This window comes from Choloepus didactylus, chromosome 3 (assembly GCF_015220235.1).
Source record: "Choloepus didactylus isolate mChoDid1 chromosome 3, mChoDid1.pri, whole genome shotgun sequence".
Classification (NCBI taxonomy): domain Eukaryota; kingdom Metazoa; phylum Chordata; class Mammalia; order Pilosa; family Megalonychidae; genus Choloepus; species Choloepus didactylus.
Window position 1 is genome coordinate 222,708,311 of NC_051309.1, and position 15,079 is coordinate 222,723,389.

The following is a 15,079-nucleotide window of genomic DNA, read 5'->3' on the forward strand; positions in this document are numbered from 1 at the left end:
CTTCAATTCCTAACTTTTGAAGTGTTTTTATCAAAAAGGGATGTTGGATTTTGTCAAATGCTTTTTCAGCATCTATTGAGATGATCAATTGATTTTTCCCTTTCGAGTTTTTAATGTGTTGTAATACATTGATTGTTTTTCTTATGTTGAACCATCCTTGCATGCCTGGAATGAACCCCACTTGGTCATGGTGTATGATTTTTTTAATGTGTCTTTGGATTCGATTTGCAAGTATTTTGTTGAGGATTTTTGCATCTATATTCATTAGGGAGATTGGCCGGTAGTTTTCCTTTTTTGTAGCATCTTTGCCTGGTTTTGGTATTAGATTGATGTTAGCTTCATAAAATGAGTTAGGTAGTGTTCCATTTTTTTCAATGTTTTGAAAGAGTTTGAGTAAGATTGGTGTCAGTTCTTTCTGGAAAGTTTGGTAGAATTCCCCTGTGAAGCCATCTGGCCCTGGGCATTTATTTGTGGGAAGATTTTTGATGACTGATTGGATCTCTTTGCTTGTGATGGGTTGGTTGAGGTCTTCTATTTCTTCTCTGGTCAGTCTAGGTTGTTCATATGTTTCCAGGAAATTGTCCATTTCTTCTACATTATCCAGTTTGTTGCCATACAGTTGTTCATAATATCCTCTTATAATTTTTTTAATTTCTTCAGGATCTGCAGTTATGTCACCTTTTTCATTCATTATTTTGTTTATATGGGTCTTCTCTCTTTTTGATTTTGTCAGTCTAGCTAGGGGCTTGTCAATCTTGTTGATCTTCTCAAAGAACCAACTTTTGGTGATATTTATCTTCTCTATTGTTTTTTTGTTCTCTATGTCATTTATTTCTGCTTTAATCCTTGTTATTTCTTTTCTTGTACTTGGTTTAGGATTGGTTTGCTGTTCATTTTCTAGCTTCTTCAGTTGATCCATTAGTTCTTTGATTTTGGCTCTTTCTTCCTTTTTAATATATGCATTTAGTGCTATAAATTTCCCCCTTAGCACTGCTTTTGCTGCATCCCATAGGTTTTGGTATGTTGTGTTCTCATTTTCATTCGTCTCTATATATTTAGCAATTTCTCTTGCTATTTCTTCTTTAACCCACTGATTGTTTAGGAGTGTGTTGTTTAACCTCCAGGTATTTGTGAATTTTCTAAGTCTCTGATGGTTATTGACTTCTAATTGTATTCCATTGTGGTCAGAGAATGTGCTTTGAATAATTTCAATCTTTTTAAATTTATTGAGGCTTGTTTTATGTCCCAGCATATGATCTATTCTGGAGAAAGTTCCGTGAGCACTAGAAAAGTATGTGTATCCTGGTGATTTGGGATGTAATGTCCTGTAGATGTCTGTTAAATCTAATTCATTTATCAGATTGTTTAGGTTTTCAATTTCCTTATTGGTCTTCTGTCTGGTTGATCTATCTATAGGAGAGAGTGATGTGTTGAAGTCTCCCACAATTATTGTGGAAACATCAATTGCTTCCTTTAGTTTTGCCAATGTTTCTCTCATGTATTTTGTGGCACCTTGATTGGGTGCATAGACATTTACGATTGTTATTTCTTCTTGCTGAATTGCCCCTTTTATTAGTATGTAGTGGCCTTCTTTGTCTCTCAAAACATCCCTGCATTTGAAGTCTATTTTATCTGAGATTAATATTGCTACACCTGCTTTCTTTTGGCTGTAGCTTGCATGAAATATTTTTTTCCATCCTTTCACTTTCAGTTTCTTTGTGTCCCTGTGTCTAAGATGAGTCTCTTGTATGCAACATATTGATGGTTCATTTTTTTTGATCCATTCTGCGAATCTATATCTTTTAATTGGGGAGTTTAATCCATTTACATTCAACGTTAAAACCGTGAAGGCATTTCTTGAATCGGCCATCTTATCCTTTGGATTATGTTTGCCATATTTTTCCCTCTCTCTATTAATATCCTTTATTGTACCCATACCGAATCTCTTTAGTACTGAACCTTTCTCCAAGTCTCTCTGTCCTGTCTTTGTTTCTCTGTCTGTAGGGCTCCCTTTAGTATCTCCAGTAGGGCAGGTCTCTTGTTAGCAAATTCTCTCAGCATTTCTTTGTCTGTGAAAAATTTAAGCTCTCCCTCAAATTTGAAGGAGAGCTTTGCTGGATAAAGTATTCTTGGCTGGAAATTCCTCTCTCTCAGAATTTTAAATATATCGTGCCACTGCCTTCTTGCCTCCATGGTGGCTGCTGAGTAGTCACTACTTAGTCTTATGCTGTTTCCTTTGTATGTGGTGAATTGCTTTTCTCTTGCTGCTTTCAGAACTTGCTCCTTCTCTTCTATGTTTGACAGTGTGATCAGTATATGTCTCGGAGTGGGTTTTTTTGGATTTATTCTATTTGGAGTTCGCTGAGCATTTATGATTTGTGTATTTATGTTGTTTAGAAGATTTGGGAAGTTTTCCCCAACAATTTCTTTGAATACCCTTCCTAGACCTTTACCCTTTTCTTCCCCTTCTGGGACACCAATGAGTCTTATATTCGGACGTTTCATATTATCTATCATATCCCTGAGGTCCATTTCGAGTTTTTCAATTTTTTTCCCCATTCTTTCTTTTATGCTTTCATTTTCCATTCTGTCATCTTCCAGGTGACTGATTCGTTGTTCAACTTCCTCTAGTCTTGTACTATGAGTGTCCAGAATCTTTTTAATTTGGTCAACAGTTTCTTTAATTTCCATAAGATCATCCATTTTTTTATTTAGTCTTGCAATGTCTTCTTTATGCTCTTCTAGGGTCTTCTTGATTTCCTTCATATCCCGTACTATGGTCTCATTGTTCATCTTTAGTTCTTTGAGTAGCTGCTCTAGGTGCTGTGTCTCTTCTGGTCTTTTGATTTGGGTGCTTGGGCTTGGGTTATCCATATCGTCTGGTTTTTTCATATGCTTTATAATTTTCTGTTGTTTTTGGCCTCGTGGCATTTGCTGAACTTGATAGGGTTCTTTTAGGGTTTGTAGACCAGCTGAAGTCCTTATCTCTAATTTATCAGATCTACAGCTTCGTGGAGTACACTTTCTCTAACTAACCAGCAGGTGGCGTCCACGAGCCACCTGTTCTCCACAAGCCAGATCTCCCCTGCTTAGCCTTTTTGGTGAGTGGGGGAGTGAGTCTTGTGGGGCCCAATTGGTGTCCCAAGCTTGCGTGTGTAGTTGGTGTTGCCTGCCCTGTATGTGGGGCGTGTTTCTGGGCAGTCGGGGAGGGGGGGTGGCCCTAACAATCAAATCTCCCTGATGATCCTAGAGTTTTAAAGCTGCTGCAATAGTCTAATCCTTCAGTTCAGTCCTGCCACAGTTTGTCTCTGCCACTGACAAACTGTGGTATTGGTATTGGTATTGGCGTATGGCTCCTGAGACTTGCAAGTGGGCCCCTCTTCCAGGCTGTGCACCCCGGGTCCTCTGTTGAGGGATGACTGTGCTATGTCACAGGTGAGTGCCGTCCCCCCAGGGCAGTTCTGGGCTGCTGGGCTGTGTTGGGAGGCTCCCAGTCTGCTCAAATGATGGCTGAATGGGGCTCTGTTAATTCACACTGCTCCCCCTTCCCAGCTCTGGGACATTCAGCTGAGGTTGCAGGGAAGGCTAATGTCCACGCCCAGTTTTGTGGTGTGTGCCTGTTATTTGAAGCACTTCCGTCACACTGGGTTGTCTGGGGCAGCTCTGGGCTATGGGGCTGGCGATGGGCAGGAGTGTTTCCTGTCCACCAGGATGGTGGCTGTGAGCGGACACCCCCCTTTTCTTGGGAAGTTGTGTTGTTTAGTGAATTTTCTCAGCCACTGGATTATTGCCTTTTGTCTCAGAGCTCTCTTAGTTCTGCTCTTGACTTGACGTGCCCAAAATGCAATTCTTTGAAGCTTTCTGTATTGAGCTTCTTAGAGTAATTGTTTTAGAAAAAGCAAAAAGGATTTAAAAAAAAAAAAAAACAAAAACAAAAAAACAAAAAAACAAAAAACGGCCCTCCTCAGAGATCTAATGGGTTATTGAAATGCTAATAGACAAAGCAACCAGGGCCATTAAGGAAAGGTGCACAGGGCAGAGAGATCAGCTTTGCTTCGGGATTTGCATATGCGCCTCAAGGCCTGATCTCCGCCCTTCCCCTTTCTGTGTTCACCAGAACTCCAAAAATCCTCTGCTTTTATTTTGGAGTTTTTCGTGTTGTTTTTTTTCTATGCCTGTCTCCTCTCTGCTGGGCTGGCTGCTCTCAGAGTCTCTGGTGTCTGGTCTCAGTCTATCTATGGTTGGAGTTTGAATCAGTAGAATGAGTTTCCGATAAGAGCAGCCACTGCAATTCTCCCTTCTCCTTCCCGGAGCTGACAGCCCCTCCTCCCCCGGGACTGAGCCTGGCAGGGAGGGGCGCGGGTCCCCTGGCCGCAAAAACTTACAGATTTCGCTGATCTCAGCAGTTCCACGTTTTCATGAGTGTTGTATGAAGTATGCCCAAAGACAGATTGCTCTGTGGTGTCCAGTCCACGCAGTTCCTGGCTTTTTACCTACTTTCCTGGAGGAGTAACTAAAACATACAGCTCACCAGTCTGCCATCTTGCCCCACCTCCCGCTGGCTGTGTTTTAAAACTTTAATTTCTATGTTAGACGAAAGGAATTGATGTTTATTTGGTAAAAATCTGTACTTTCTGTAGCATGCTACGTAATGTAATTTGTATGGTCAGTTTACTCAAACACTATAATTACATGAAACCTTGAATGGGGGTGAGAGTTGGTTGGTTTGTACAGGTTAGCATGAAACCCTGATATATCCCAGAGTAAGCTGGGCAGAGAATAAATAGCATTTGCAAAGCCCTCTTGAGGGACTGGGAAAAATTGGAAATAACTAAACTTCCTCACCTGAGGAATTCCTGATATTCTCGCAAGCACCGGAGACTACTGTTGTAGTGGGCCAATCCGCAATCTTGGGGCTTGCCCTTATGAAGCTCGTTACTGCAAAGGAGAGGCTAAGCCGACTTACAATTTTGTTTAAGAGCCACCCCCAGAGAACCTCTTTTTTTGCTCAGATGTAGCTTCTCTCTCTAAGCCAACTCTGCAGGTAAACTCACTGCCCTCCCCACTTCATGGGACATGACTCCCAAGGGTGTAAATCTCCCCAGCAACACAGGACATGACTCCTGGGGATGAGCCTGGACCCGGCACCATGGGATTGAGAAAGCCTTCTTGACCAAAAAGGGGAAGAGAAATAAAACAAAGTTCCAGTGGCTGAGAGATTTCAAATGGAGTCGAGGTCTTTCTGGAGGTTATTCTTATGCATTATTTAGATATCCTTTTTTAGTTTTCAGTGTATTAGAATAGCTAGAAGGAAATACATGAAACTGTTGAACTGCAATCCAGTATCCTTGATTCATAAAGACAACTGTCTAACTATATAGCTTACACAATGTGACCATGTGATTGTGAAAACCTTGTGGCCCACACTCCCTTTATTCAGTGTATGGACAGGTAACTAGAAGAAAGGGGGACAAAAAGTAAATGAATAATAGGGGGGGAAAATGAATATGAGATGTTTTAGGTGTTCTTTCATACTTTTATTTTTATTTTCATTTTTATTTCTTGGACTAATGAAAATGTTCAAAAAATTGATTGTGGTGATAAATGCACAACTATATGATGATACTCTGAACTGGCTGTACAATTCTGATGACTGTATGGTATGTGAACATATCTCAATCAAATTGCATTAAAAAAAGGTAGATAATATATCTCAATAAAATTCCATTAAAAAAAAAAAAGGTAGATGGCCTTTGACAAAGCAACCCAACCCACATATCCAATCCATTACCAAATCCAAAATGTCAGATATCCAACCTCTTTTCCCCTGTTCAACTACAACTCTAGTGGTCTAAGCCAAGGTAATCTCCTTCCCAGACTACACTAATGGTCTCCTTTTTATCACTCTTCCCCCTTATCATAAATTCTCCATACTACAGCCAAAGTTATCCTTCTGAAGCCCAAGTGTAGCAGATGGACTCTTATGATGTCAGCATGACCCTTGCCTCCTGGTGTTCAAGCCCTTGTGTGATCTCTTCCCACTGAGTGTGAGCGGGACCTGCTACTTGCTTCCAACCAAAACAAAACGAAACAAAACAAACAAGAAACAAAACAAACAAAAAACAAACAACAGTAAAGACAATGGGATATATGTGATTATGTGGTTTGTTACCCTGTGAACATCAGTCTTGCTAGAGCCCCCCTCTCTCACTCCTCCTTGGCTGTAAGGAAACAAGGGGGAACTGCAGGCGGGTAGCCTCTAGAAACCATGAGTAGCTTCCGGCCAACAGCCAGCAGAATAAAAAAAACAAAAAACGAAAACCCTAAAGCTCTCAGACCTACAGCTGCAAAGAACAGTATTCTGCTAACAGGGTGCGAACAGGGCAAGAACTCCTTCCCTGGTCAAGCTGTCAGAGAACCCAGCCCTGCTGACACCATGCTGCAGCCTTGTGTTACTCTGAGCAGAGGACACAGTTAGGCCTTACCTGGACTCCCAACCCATAGAAATAGTGAGATGATAAGACTGCGATGGTTAAGTTGCTAAATCTGTGATACTACTGTTATGCTGCAATAGAAAACTAATACACCAAGTCAGATCAAGCCATTTCCTATCAAAATCCTCCAAACATCCCCCATCCCAGGGCTACCCCTCCACTCACCTCCCACCTACCACTCCTCCCCTTGTCTACTCCTCTCCTGGAACATGCTAAGGCCTGTGAACTTGATTCTCCTTTGGTCTGGAAGGCTATTCCTCCGTGTTTATTTGCATGGCTTGCTCCCTCACTCATTCAGGTCAAATGTGACTTCCTCAGGCTTTCTCTGACCAACCAAGTTAGAAGAGCAATCCCTGTCACCAGGTATTCCTTTTTATGGCTTTATTTTTGTTCACAACATTTAATGGTGCTCAACATTGTATATATGTTTATCCTTTTGTCTCTCCAGCAGATCTGTAAAGGTAAGGGCTTCATGTATCCTGTTCACTATTACTTTCCAAGTGCCTTGAATAGCATCTGGCATAAAGAAGATGCTTAATAAATATATGATAAATGAATATATTTCACTTCAAGCAATCTAACACATAGAAATAGGTGCACAAATACAGATGACTAAGAATGTATAATATAAAAAATATAATGTATATATCCTTTTATTGAGAAATAGCTAAATCAATTATAGTATGACTTACTATGGAATATAATCAGACTGTTTAAACAAAGAATAATATATATTGACCATACTTACATGTTTTTAAAAACCCTACAATTTATAGGAATATGTATTTGTATATATGTTTATGTTTATAACCGGCTACATACCAAACAACGCTTAGATCCCTGGCAAAGAGACCAGGAACTGAAGGGATGAAGGAAGAATTTCACTCTTGGTACTAGCTTTTTTTGTATTCACTATTCAGATGGTATTTTTTAATTACAGAGGTAATTTTTTAAAAGGGCATAAAAATGGCAAGAGTAATTTTACATTCCCACTGGGTCCATATCCCCTCAGTGAATACACCTGTAAGTTCTATAACACAGCAGATGGCACTAAGCAAGTGAGACTGGGGGTAGGGGGACTTGTTTCAAAATGCAATTTCCAGGCCTGTCCCAGATACTCTAATTTAGAAAAAGACACATTTTTAACAAGGAGCCCCAGGAGATTCTTAGGCACATTCAAGTTTGAAGCCACTATTTTGAGTAGTAGGATTTACTGGTGATTTTCATTTTTCTTTGAGTTATTTGCATTTAAAAATTTTCTACAATGCTATTGCAGCATTTATATTAAACAGAAATTGCTTTGAAAAATTGCCTCAAAATATAAGAATGAAGATAATTTATAAGTATTAAAAATGTCAACTTTTGTCAATTCTTGCACATATATATATATAATCTAACTTGAAACTCACAACTACTTTTAAATATGTAGGGGAGGGATTATGATAACCATTTCAGAGATGAGAAAACTGAGGCTGAGGGAGGTTAAGCGACTTGGCCATGGTTTCATAACTAATGAATTACGATGTTGGAACAAAGTCTTGGGTTTGCTACTTCCTATACTAGTACTTTCTTAACTTTATTATCTTGCCTTTACTAAGTCTTTTAAATCTATTTTACTTAACAAGTAAAAAAAATTTCAAATAGAAAATGAATGACGTACCTTCTGATTGATCACAGGACACCCCAAGTTCAAGTACATTTTGTTACTATCTTCTTCCTACCACTCTTTCTTTGCTCAAGAATGCCAAATTCTCCCGGGATGTTTCAAAAGGCATAGGCCCTGGTCTATCACATCCATTCCCTACCCACCCTGCCCCATGCTACCTTCTTAATGCTCCTTTTGGTCCTGAGGCCCCAGCCTCTTCTTTCTGTTTTGATGATTTCTGCATCAGGGTAGAGCCTCTTTGTAAAGCACTGGTTCTGACAGCGATCTCCAGCTGGGCACACCTGCGGGTGACACTCATACTGCAACATTCTGTTCAGGCACTCTGATTCCAAGCCACAAGGGTTTTCATCAGCTGGTTTGCAATTACAGCGGGGAATCTCTGACAGGTCAGCAACGTGGATCTGTACCTTTCCTATAACTTTGTTAGCCTACAAAAAAAATAAAAAATCACACATGAGAGGGAGGTGAAAGATAAGCAATCTATTAGCAACTTGTACAGGAACATCAAAAACATCCCTGCTATTCTTGGTTCTGCTACTGCGTTGTGGTACTGACTCTGAGAAAGGCTCTTTATTTCAGTTTCCCCATGAATAAACTAGGAATAATAACTGCCTCTCCTCAGTTGACAAAGCTATCAAAAGCTGATTCTCACTTATCCTGTTTATTTCTCCTTCCACAGGCTGACAGAAACTTCATAACTAAAAACAAGACAAAACATGATTACCTGTAGGCTCTCTGGAAGAAGGGGGGCTAAATACCTCTATTCTCATTTAGTTGCAGGATACCCTGGTAGAACATGAATAAGTTTCACACCAAATGTGTCACTCCTGGGGATGAGAAGGCGTATTGAAGACCCAATCCTCACAGCACAGCAGCTATGGCCACCATTTGATGTTTCCAACAAAAGCTCTCAGTTTTACAGAAAATGGGGTGATAAATAGTAAACCTTTACACGAGTCAGAAAAGGCCTTTTGACAACTAGGAGCAATGCATTTCATCTTGCCTGTCAAACACCAGTGTATTCATGGGTAAAAAACTCACCTTGATGTGTTTGTAAGGAGGGGGTTTTCTTGAGTTTTTTTCAATCTCTAGTGCTTCTTTACTTTCTCTTTGTGCTTTCAATTCCTGGAAACGTTTTGCAGCTTCTTCCAGTGCTGCCAATAAGACAAACAAGGTACACAAATTACAAACAAACAAACAAAAAGTGTTAGGAGTAATTTTGTACTGCCTTCCTACTGCACTGCATCTGGCCTGAGATTTTCTAAAAAGAAAAGTATATACTGGAAATTACCATTTATCACCAGCACACGGTAACATTATGGAAAGGATATATGTGACTCCTTTATGGCTGAACACTCTGATCCGTACAAGATGCTGTCTCAGAGAAGAGGCACTCCAATGATCAGAGACTTCCAAGTAAATCTAAGAGTAGCTCTTTACCTTGTGCTAGATTGAAATTTATTTTACTCTTAACCAGAAAGTCAAACCTTCCTGGAAACTCACTGCTAAAGCACTTGTTGTAAGGCCCTTTGTGGGAAACTTTTACTGCTCTTCTGTGGCAAAGGAGCTTCACTTGATTAAAAAGAAGACCATTCCCAGAATCATCACTGTTTGTAGAAAGATCACTGAAGAAACTCCTTTCACACACACAGCACAGTCTACTCTACTGAAATGTATCTCAATCCTGGCTCCCACGTGATTGGAAGCTACAGACACTGAACCATAACATTTTGTGAAAATTCTCTAGTACCAGAAATATGTCACACGCAAGTTAGGAGACTGAGAAATCAACACTGGAGGTCTTATTTTTGAGCCACTGTAAACATCATCCAACTTACCTTTTTTGAAGGTCTTATTAATACTAGTCTGTCCCTCAGCAAAGCTTTTGTCTCCTTCAACATAAGGGAACACTCGGCCCTGGTGTACCCAATAGTAGTCATGAGAACCAAAGAAGAACACAGGGAAATCCCCCAAGTCATGTTTAAGGCCCTGGATGTTCAGTGGCACAGACCTGGGATTGCAGATCTCTGCTGGCCACCATCTGAAAACAAAAGGAATTTTAGACTAAGAAGATGGAAGATAACACTATTGTTTACAAGGTTGGAAGGAGGGAAAAAAATGGTTATACTTAAGACTTACAAGAGAACATATATCATGTAAATATAAATTATAAAGCATAATAATAAAATAACACCTAACCCACCACCCCATTTAAGAATATTACCAATACCAAACCCAATTTCAATTCTAGAAAAGTCAGGTTCTCCCCCCAGACTTGACAGACTTAATAGCAAGGTTATCTTAATGGACCAGGACAAAAAACCTAATCAAAAGTTCTAGATTTTATATCAAGTACATATTTCAGAATCTAATTCACCTTAACTCATAATAAACATGGGATTTGAGACAGAATGAAAACATAACTGTTCCATACTATAATGGCTGAATACCCCAGCAGTCACTAAATGAAACCATCTGTAAGGAGCATTTGACAGTTTCCAGTAACTGGGCAACTTAGGATTTGGAGGGTAAAGCTAATGGTTAAAAAACAAAGCCAACATCAGTGATCCTCACATGGGCTTTTGTAGTATTGTAAAATCAACATGAACAGTGGATATACATATTTCATATATTCCTAACAAAACCATGTATTTAACAGTTAGATAATTTGGAAGATAAATGATGACGCTGTTGCACTCCCAGATTTATAGTACAGAACTTGAATAAGTGTCATCTGAAAGGAACCCTGTTCTCCATCTAGGGGTTAATTAAAAATATGGGTAAGAATTCAAGCTCAGATTATTAAAACAAACAAACCAAAACAAAAGACACTATTATCATGCGGGCAGGATTTGGTTTACCCTCAAAGCAATGTAGGAAATGGTTACTCTGTATTTCTAAGCCATTTTAAGGTATTTAAATGTGTACACCATTACTGCATTCACTAGGGTCTATTAGAAAGAGGCACATTTTTCTCCCAGGGGTTGGCCAGGTCCTCATACTTTCCCCAGGAAGCTTCACACTAGAGTAACTAGTAATTGAAAATAAACAGCTTCATGCAGCCCAGCTGGGCCTGACTGGAAAGAAATACATTAAGAATTAGTTCATGAATAGAAGTCTTTCCAAAACATACAAGAAGAATCTGACCTAGTTACAAAGTTGCATTGCTGTTATCTGAACTGGAGCACTGCTTTGGGCTTCTTTAAAATGTAAATGTGATTAAAATTTAAGTATTAAAATTAAATTAGGCCAAAGACATTTTTGTATTCATAACATTTTTTTTTAAAACAAATACTTGGAATTTATTTGAAAATCTGAAGGCTTCCCACACTGCCTTAGGTACTTCTCTCTTGAGAGCGCCTTTTCAATTAATTGTCAAACCCTGCACACCCTCCCCATCCTGGAAGGATATATGTTTTTAATTATAGAAGCATTAGGGACTTCTTTTAAAAACTAAAACAACTCAGAAATGTGGAACAGAAAATGTGAAAATGCCTCCCCTTGTAATCTCATTCTTCAGAATATTAAAATTAGATGTATTTCTTTTCAGGTATTAAAAACACATTATATCTAGATCTATAATTTTTGTCATATAAACACATGGAAACATACTGTACATTACTGTTTAACATGCTTTTTAAACTCAACTATGTATCATGTAGACCTGCCTTATCCTTTTATTGGCTCCAAAGTATTCTACAATATGGATATACCATAATTTATCTGATAATTCCCCTAGTGACTAAACATTTCACTTATTTCAAATTTTTACAATTATAAGTAATAGTGCAGTGAACACCTCTATGAACACATTTCTGCCTACTCATTCAATTTTCTTCCTTGAAGTGGAAGTGCTGGGTTCAGAGGATATACATAGTTAAAATTTTGATACATGACACCAGATTGCCCTCCAGGGAACATTCATTTTCCCATGCCCTCACCAATGGCAAAATTATTAATCTTTTAAATCTCTTTAATCTCTTAAATGAAAAAAAATCACCTCTGTTTTAATGTGAATTTATTTTACTGAGGCTGAATATTTTTTCCACGTTCATTTTCTCCTCACTATTCTTTCGCAAACTGACTCTCTCCTCATTTTTCTGAAAAGATATTTGTCTTTTCTTATTGAACATAGAAGGGTTTAGCATTTGCCTTTTGAAATTTCATGGTATCTTTTGCTATACAGCATAAAACTGTTTCTGTATTCAAACTGTTAATCTTTTTCTTTAGGAGTTGGAGATTTCTTGTCATGCTTAAAAAAAAAAAAAAAAAGAAAGAAAAGCCTCCTTGACCTCAGTGCTCCTGATCTCAGTTAAAAACCAATTTTTTTAAATTAAGTAGGTTAGCAAGCAGCATATTTAAAACTTGTGTCTGACTTAGCCGAATCAGAGAAAACTGCATAGCCCTTGCCAAAAAAAAAAAGGGCAATATTTTTGAAATTCTATACAAATCCATTTTACTTAGTATTCTAATTGAAAAGCAGAACTCGGTTGCACCACATTCAATAGTATCTATTTTTTAATAAAATGATAGGTATATGCCTCAAAATGTAAAGTGCAGAGTTTTAAAAATATATCGATACACCTGTTCAGTGAAAGCTTATTAAAAACAGGCTCCCTCACATCCCAAAGTAATTTGGACACAGAATTAAAATATACAAGCAGGGCCCCCCTGAAGAGCTGGGGGAAAACGCGAAAGTGTTGGACTTCCTCATCTGGATTGTTGTTGATGTTCTCACAGACTGAGGACTGATGGCTTGGTATGCCGAGCCCTCTATCTTGGGGTTTGCCCTTATGAAGCTTGTTACTGCAAAGGAGAGGCTAAACCTGCTTATAATTGTGCCTAAGAGTCTCCCCCTGAGTGCCTCTTTGTTGATTAGATGTAACCCTCTCTCTCTAGCTAAGCCAACTCTGCAGATGAACTCACTGCCCTCCCCACTATGTGATACCTGACTCCCAAGGGTGTAAATCTCCCTGGCAACACAGGATATGACTCCCAGGGATGAACCTGGACCTGGCATCGTGGGATTGAGAAAATCTTCTTGACCAAAAGGGGGAAGCGAAATGAAATGAAATAAAGTTTCAGTGGCTGAGAGATTTCAAATGGAGTCGAGAGGTCACTCTGGTGGCCATTCTCAGGCACTATACAGATAACACATTTTAGGTTTCAATGTACTGGAATAGCCGGAAGTAAATTCCTGAAACTATCAAACTTCAACCCAGTAGTCTGAACTCCTGAAGACGATTGTACAACAATGTAGCTTACAAGGGGTGACAGTGTGATTGTGAAAAGCTTGTGGCTCACACTCCCTTTATCCAGTTTATGAGAAGAAAAATGGGGACAAAAACTAAATGAAAAATAGGGTGGGATGGGGGGGATGATTTGGGTGCTTTTTACTTTTGTATTCTTATTCTGATTCTTTCTGGTGTAAGGAAAATGTTCAAAAATGGACTGGGGTGATGAAAGCATAACTATATGATGCTACTGTGAAGAGCTGACTGTGCACCATGGGTGACTGTATCGTATGTGAATGTATCTCAAACTGAATTAAAAAAAAAAAGAAAAAAGAAAAAAGATACAGGAGTTAATTGGAAAAACTTGTAAAAAATTAGTTGACTTTTAAGGAATGCTTTCTCTGCTTATAGAAATGAGCATTGCAGAAAATATACAAGTAATAAAGGAAGAAAACAAACAAACAAAAACAGGCTCCTTAAAAGGAGGTTTTATGAAAATAGTGGCATTCCTATATACTTCACTCCATTTCTTAAGAACTAAAGTCTCATAAAGAAATAATGCCTCTCTTTAAATTCTAAAATGCTCTCTCTTTAACAGTTTAGGGCTTCTAGTTAGAACTAAAATGCAGAGGAAGGGAGGGGCAAAGAGAGCTATAACGCAAACACTTCTCAGCAGGATATGAACTCTTGATTTGACTAGAAATCAGAAATCAATATAAATCTAACCAAAACACAAGAAAAACATTTTTCCACTATCCACATAAGAGCCTTTATGTATAAAGTGACTTAAAAAAAAAAAAAAAAAAAAAAAAAAACCATTGATAACAACCTTCCCAACTCCCCAAAACAAAGACTCAAAACATGTTTCTTTCCTTTCTTTTTTTAAGAAAGCTCAGTGCTGCTGCTCTACCTATCTCCTAGCCACTTTGTATACAAGTGTGTACCTGTGTCTGAAAAATGATTGAATACTTCCTCTTTGCCCTTGGAAAACTTGCCTGTAATTTCCCAATTTGACCCAAACAATCTGCTTGTAATGTAGTTTCTTGCCAGCCTTACAGTCATTACAATTCCAGCAGCCTTCTGGCAATTCTATGCTCAGGCATTCCGGGTGGAAGGAAGCTGGGCACGATTCACAGCATAGCAATCTTCCACCTTGAAACAAATAAACAGTCTTAATAACTAAGAAAAGAGGAAAGAGAAAAAAAGAAAGAAAAAGGAGAAGGTTATCTTTTAAGTGCATTAAATTTGATTCAAATTGGGGGAAAATAAAGGGATTGAGTCATATCTATATTGACGGATTAAAATAGAAAGCAAATGAAGAGATTTCACTACTTCAGGCCTGGGGCTTCAATGGTCAGAAACTCAAAGCATTTGAGCAGTACTAAAACTACTGCTGTACTCTTTACCCCTCAGAAATGTGGACTATTGAGATATCAGTTTAGCAAGCAGCTAAAACCCTGAACATATGAACAAATGAGCACATAAAATCTTTAGGATGAGTAGATTTGAGAGCAGGTCTTCTAAAGAAATGTGTAGCAATTTACTTCCTTTTCTACTTCAGAATTAAAAAAAGAAAGCAATGCTCATCTTTGTATTTTAATCCAGTGCCACAGTTAACTAAATCCCTTTACAATAAAATTATTAAGAATGAAAACAGGCAACAGGTTGATCAGTACTTTTTGCTT

The 15,079-nt window shown here is 38.6% G+C and overlaps 1 protein-coding gene across 5 annotated transcripts in view; it reads right to left on the reverse strand.

The window, feature by feature from the left end:
- The window catches only part of NSD3 (nuclear receptor binding SET domain protein 3), a 140,996-nt gene that overhangs the window by 22,974 nt on the left and 102,943 nt on the right, over window positions 1-15,079 (reverse strand). For all 5 annotated transcript variants that reach the window (XM_037831388.1, XM_037831387.1, XM_037831383.1 and 2 more), the window contains 4 exons: window positions 14,390-14,546; window positions 9,999-10,201; window positions 9,202-9,314; window positions 8,319-8,588 (listed from right to left, as the gene is read on the reverse strand). In XM_037831388.1, coding sequence (XP_037687316.1) covers window positions 8,319-8,588; window positions 9,202-9,314; window positions 9,999-10,201; window positions 14,390-14,546 — 743 coding nt within the window. The remainder of the gene's footprint in view (window positions 1-8,318; window positions 8,589-9,201; window positions 9,315-9,998; window positions 10,202-14,389; window positions 14,547-15,079) is intronic.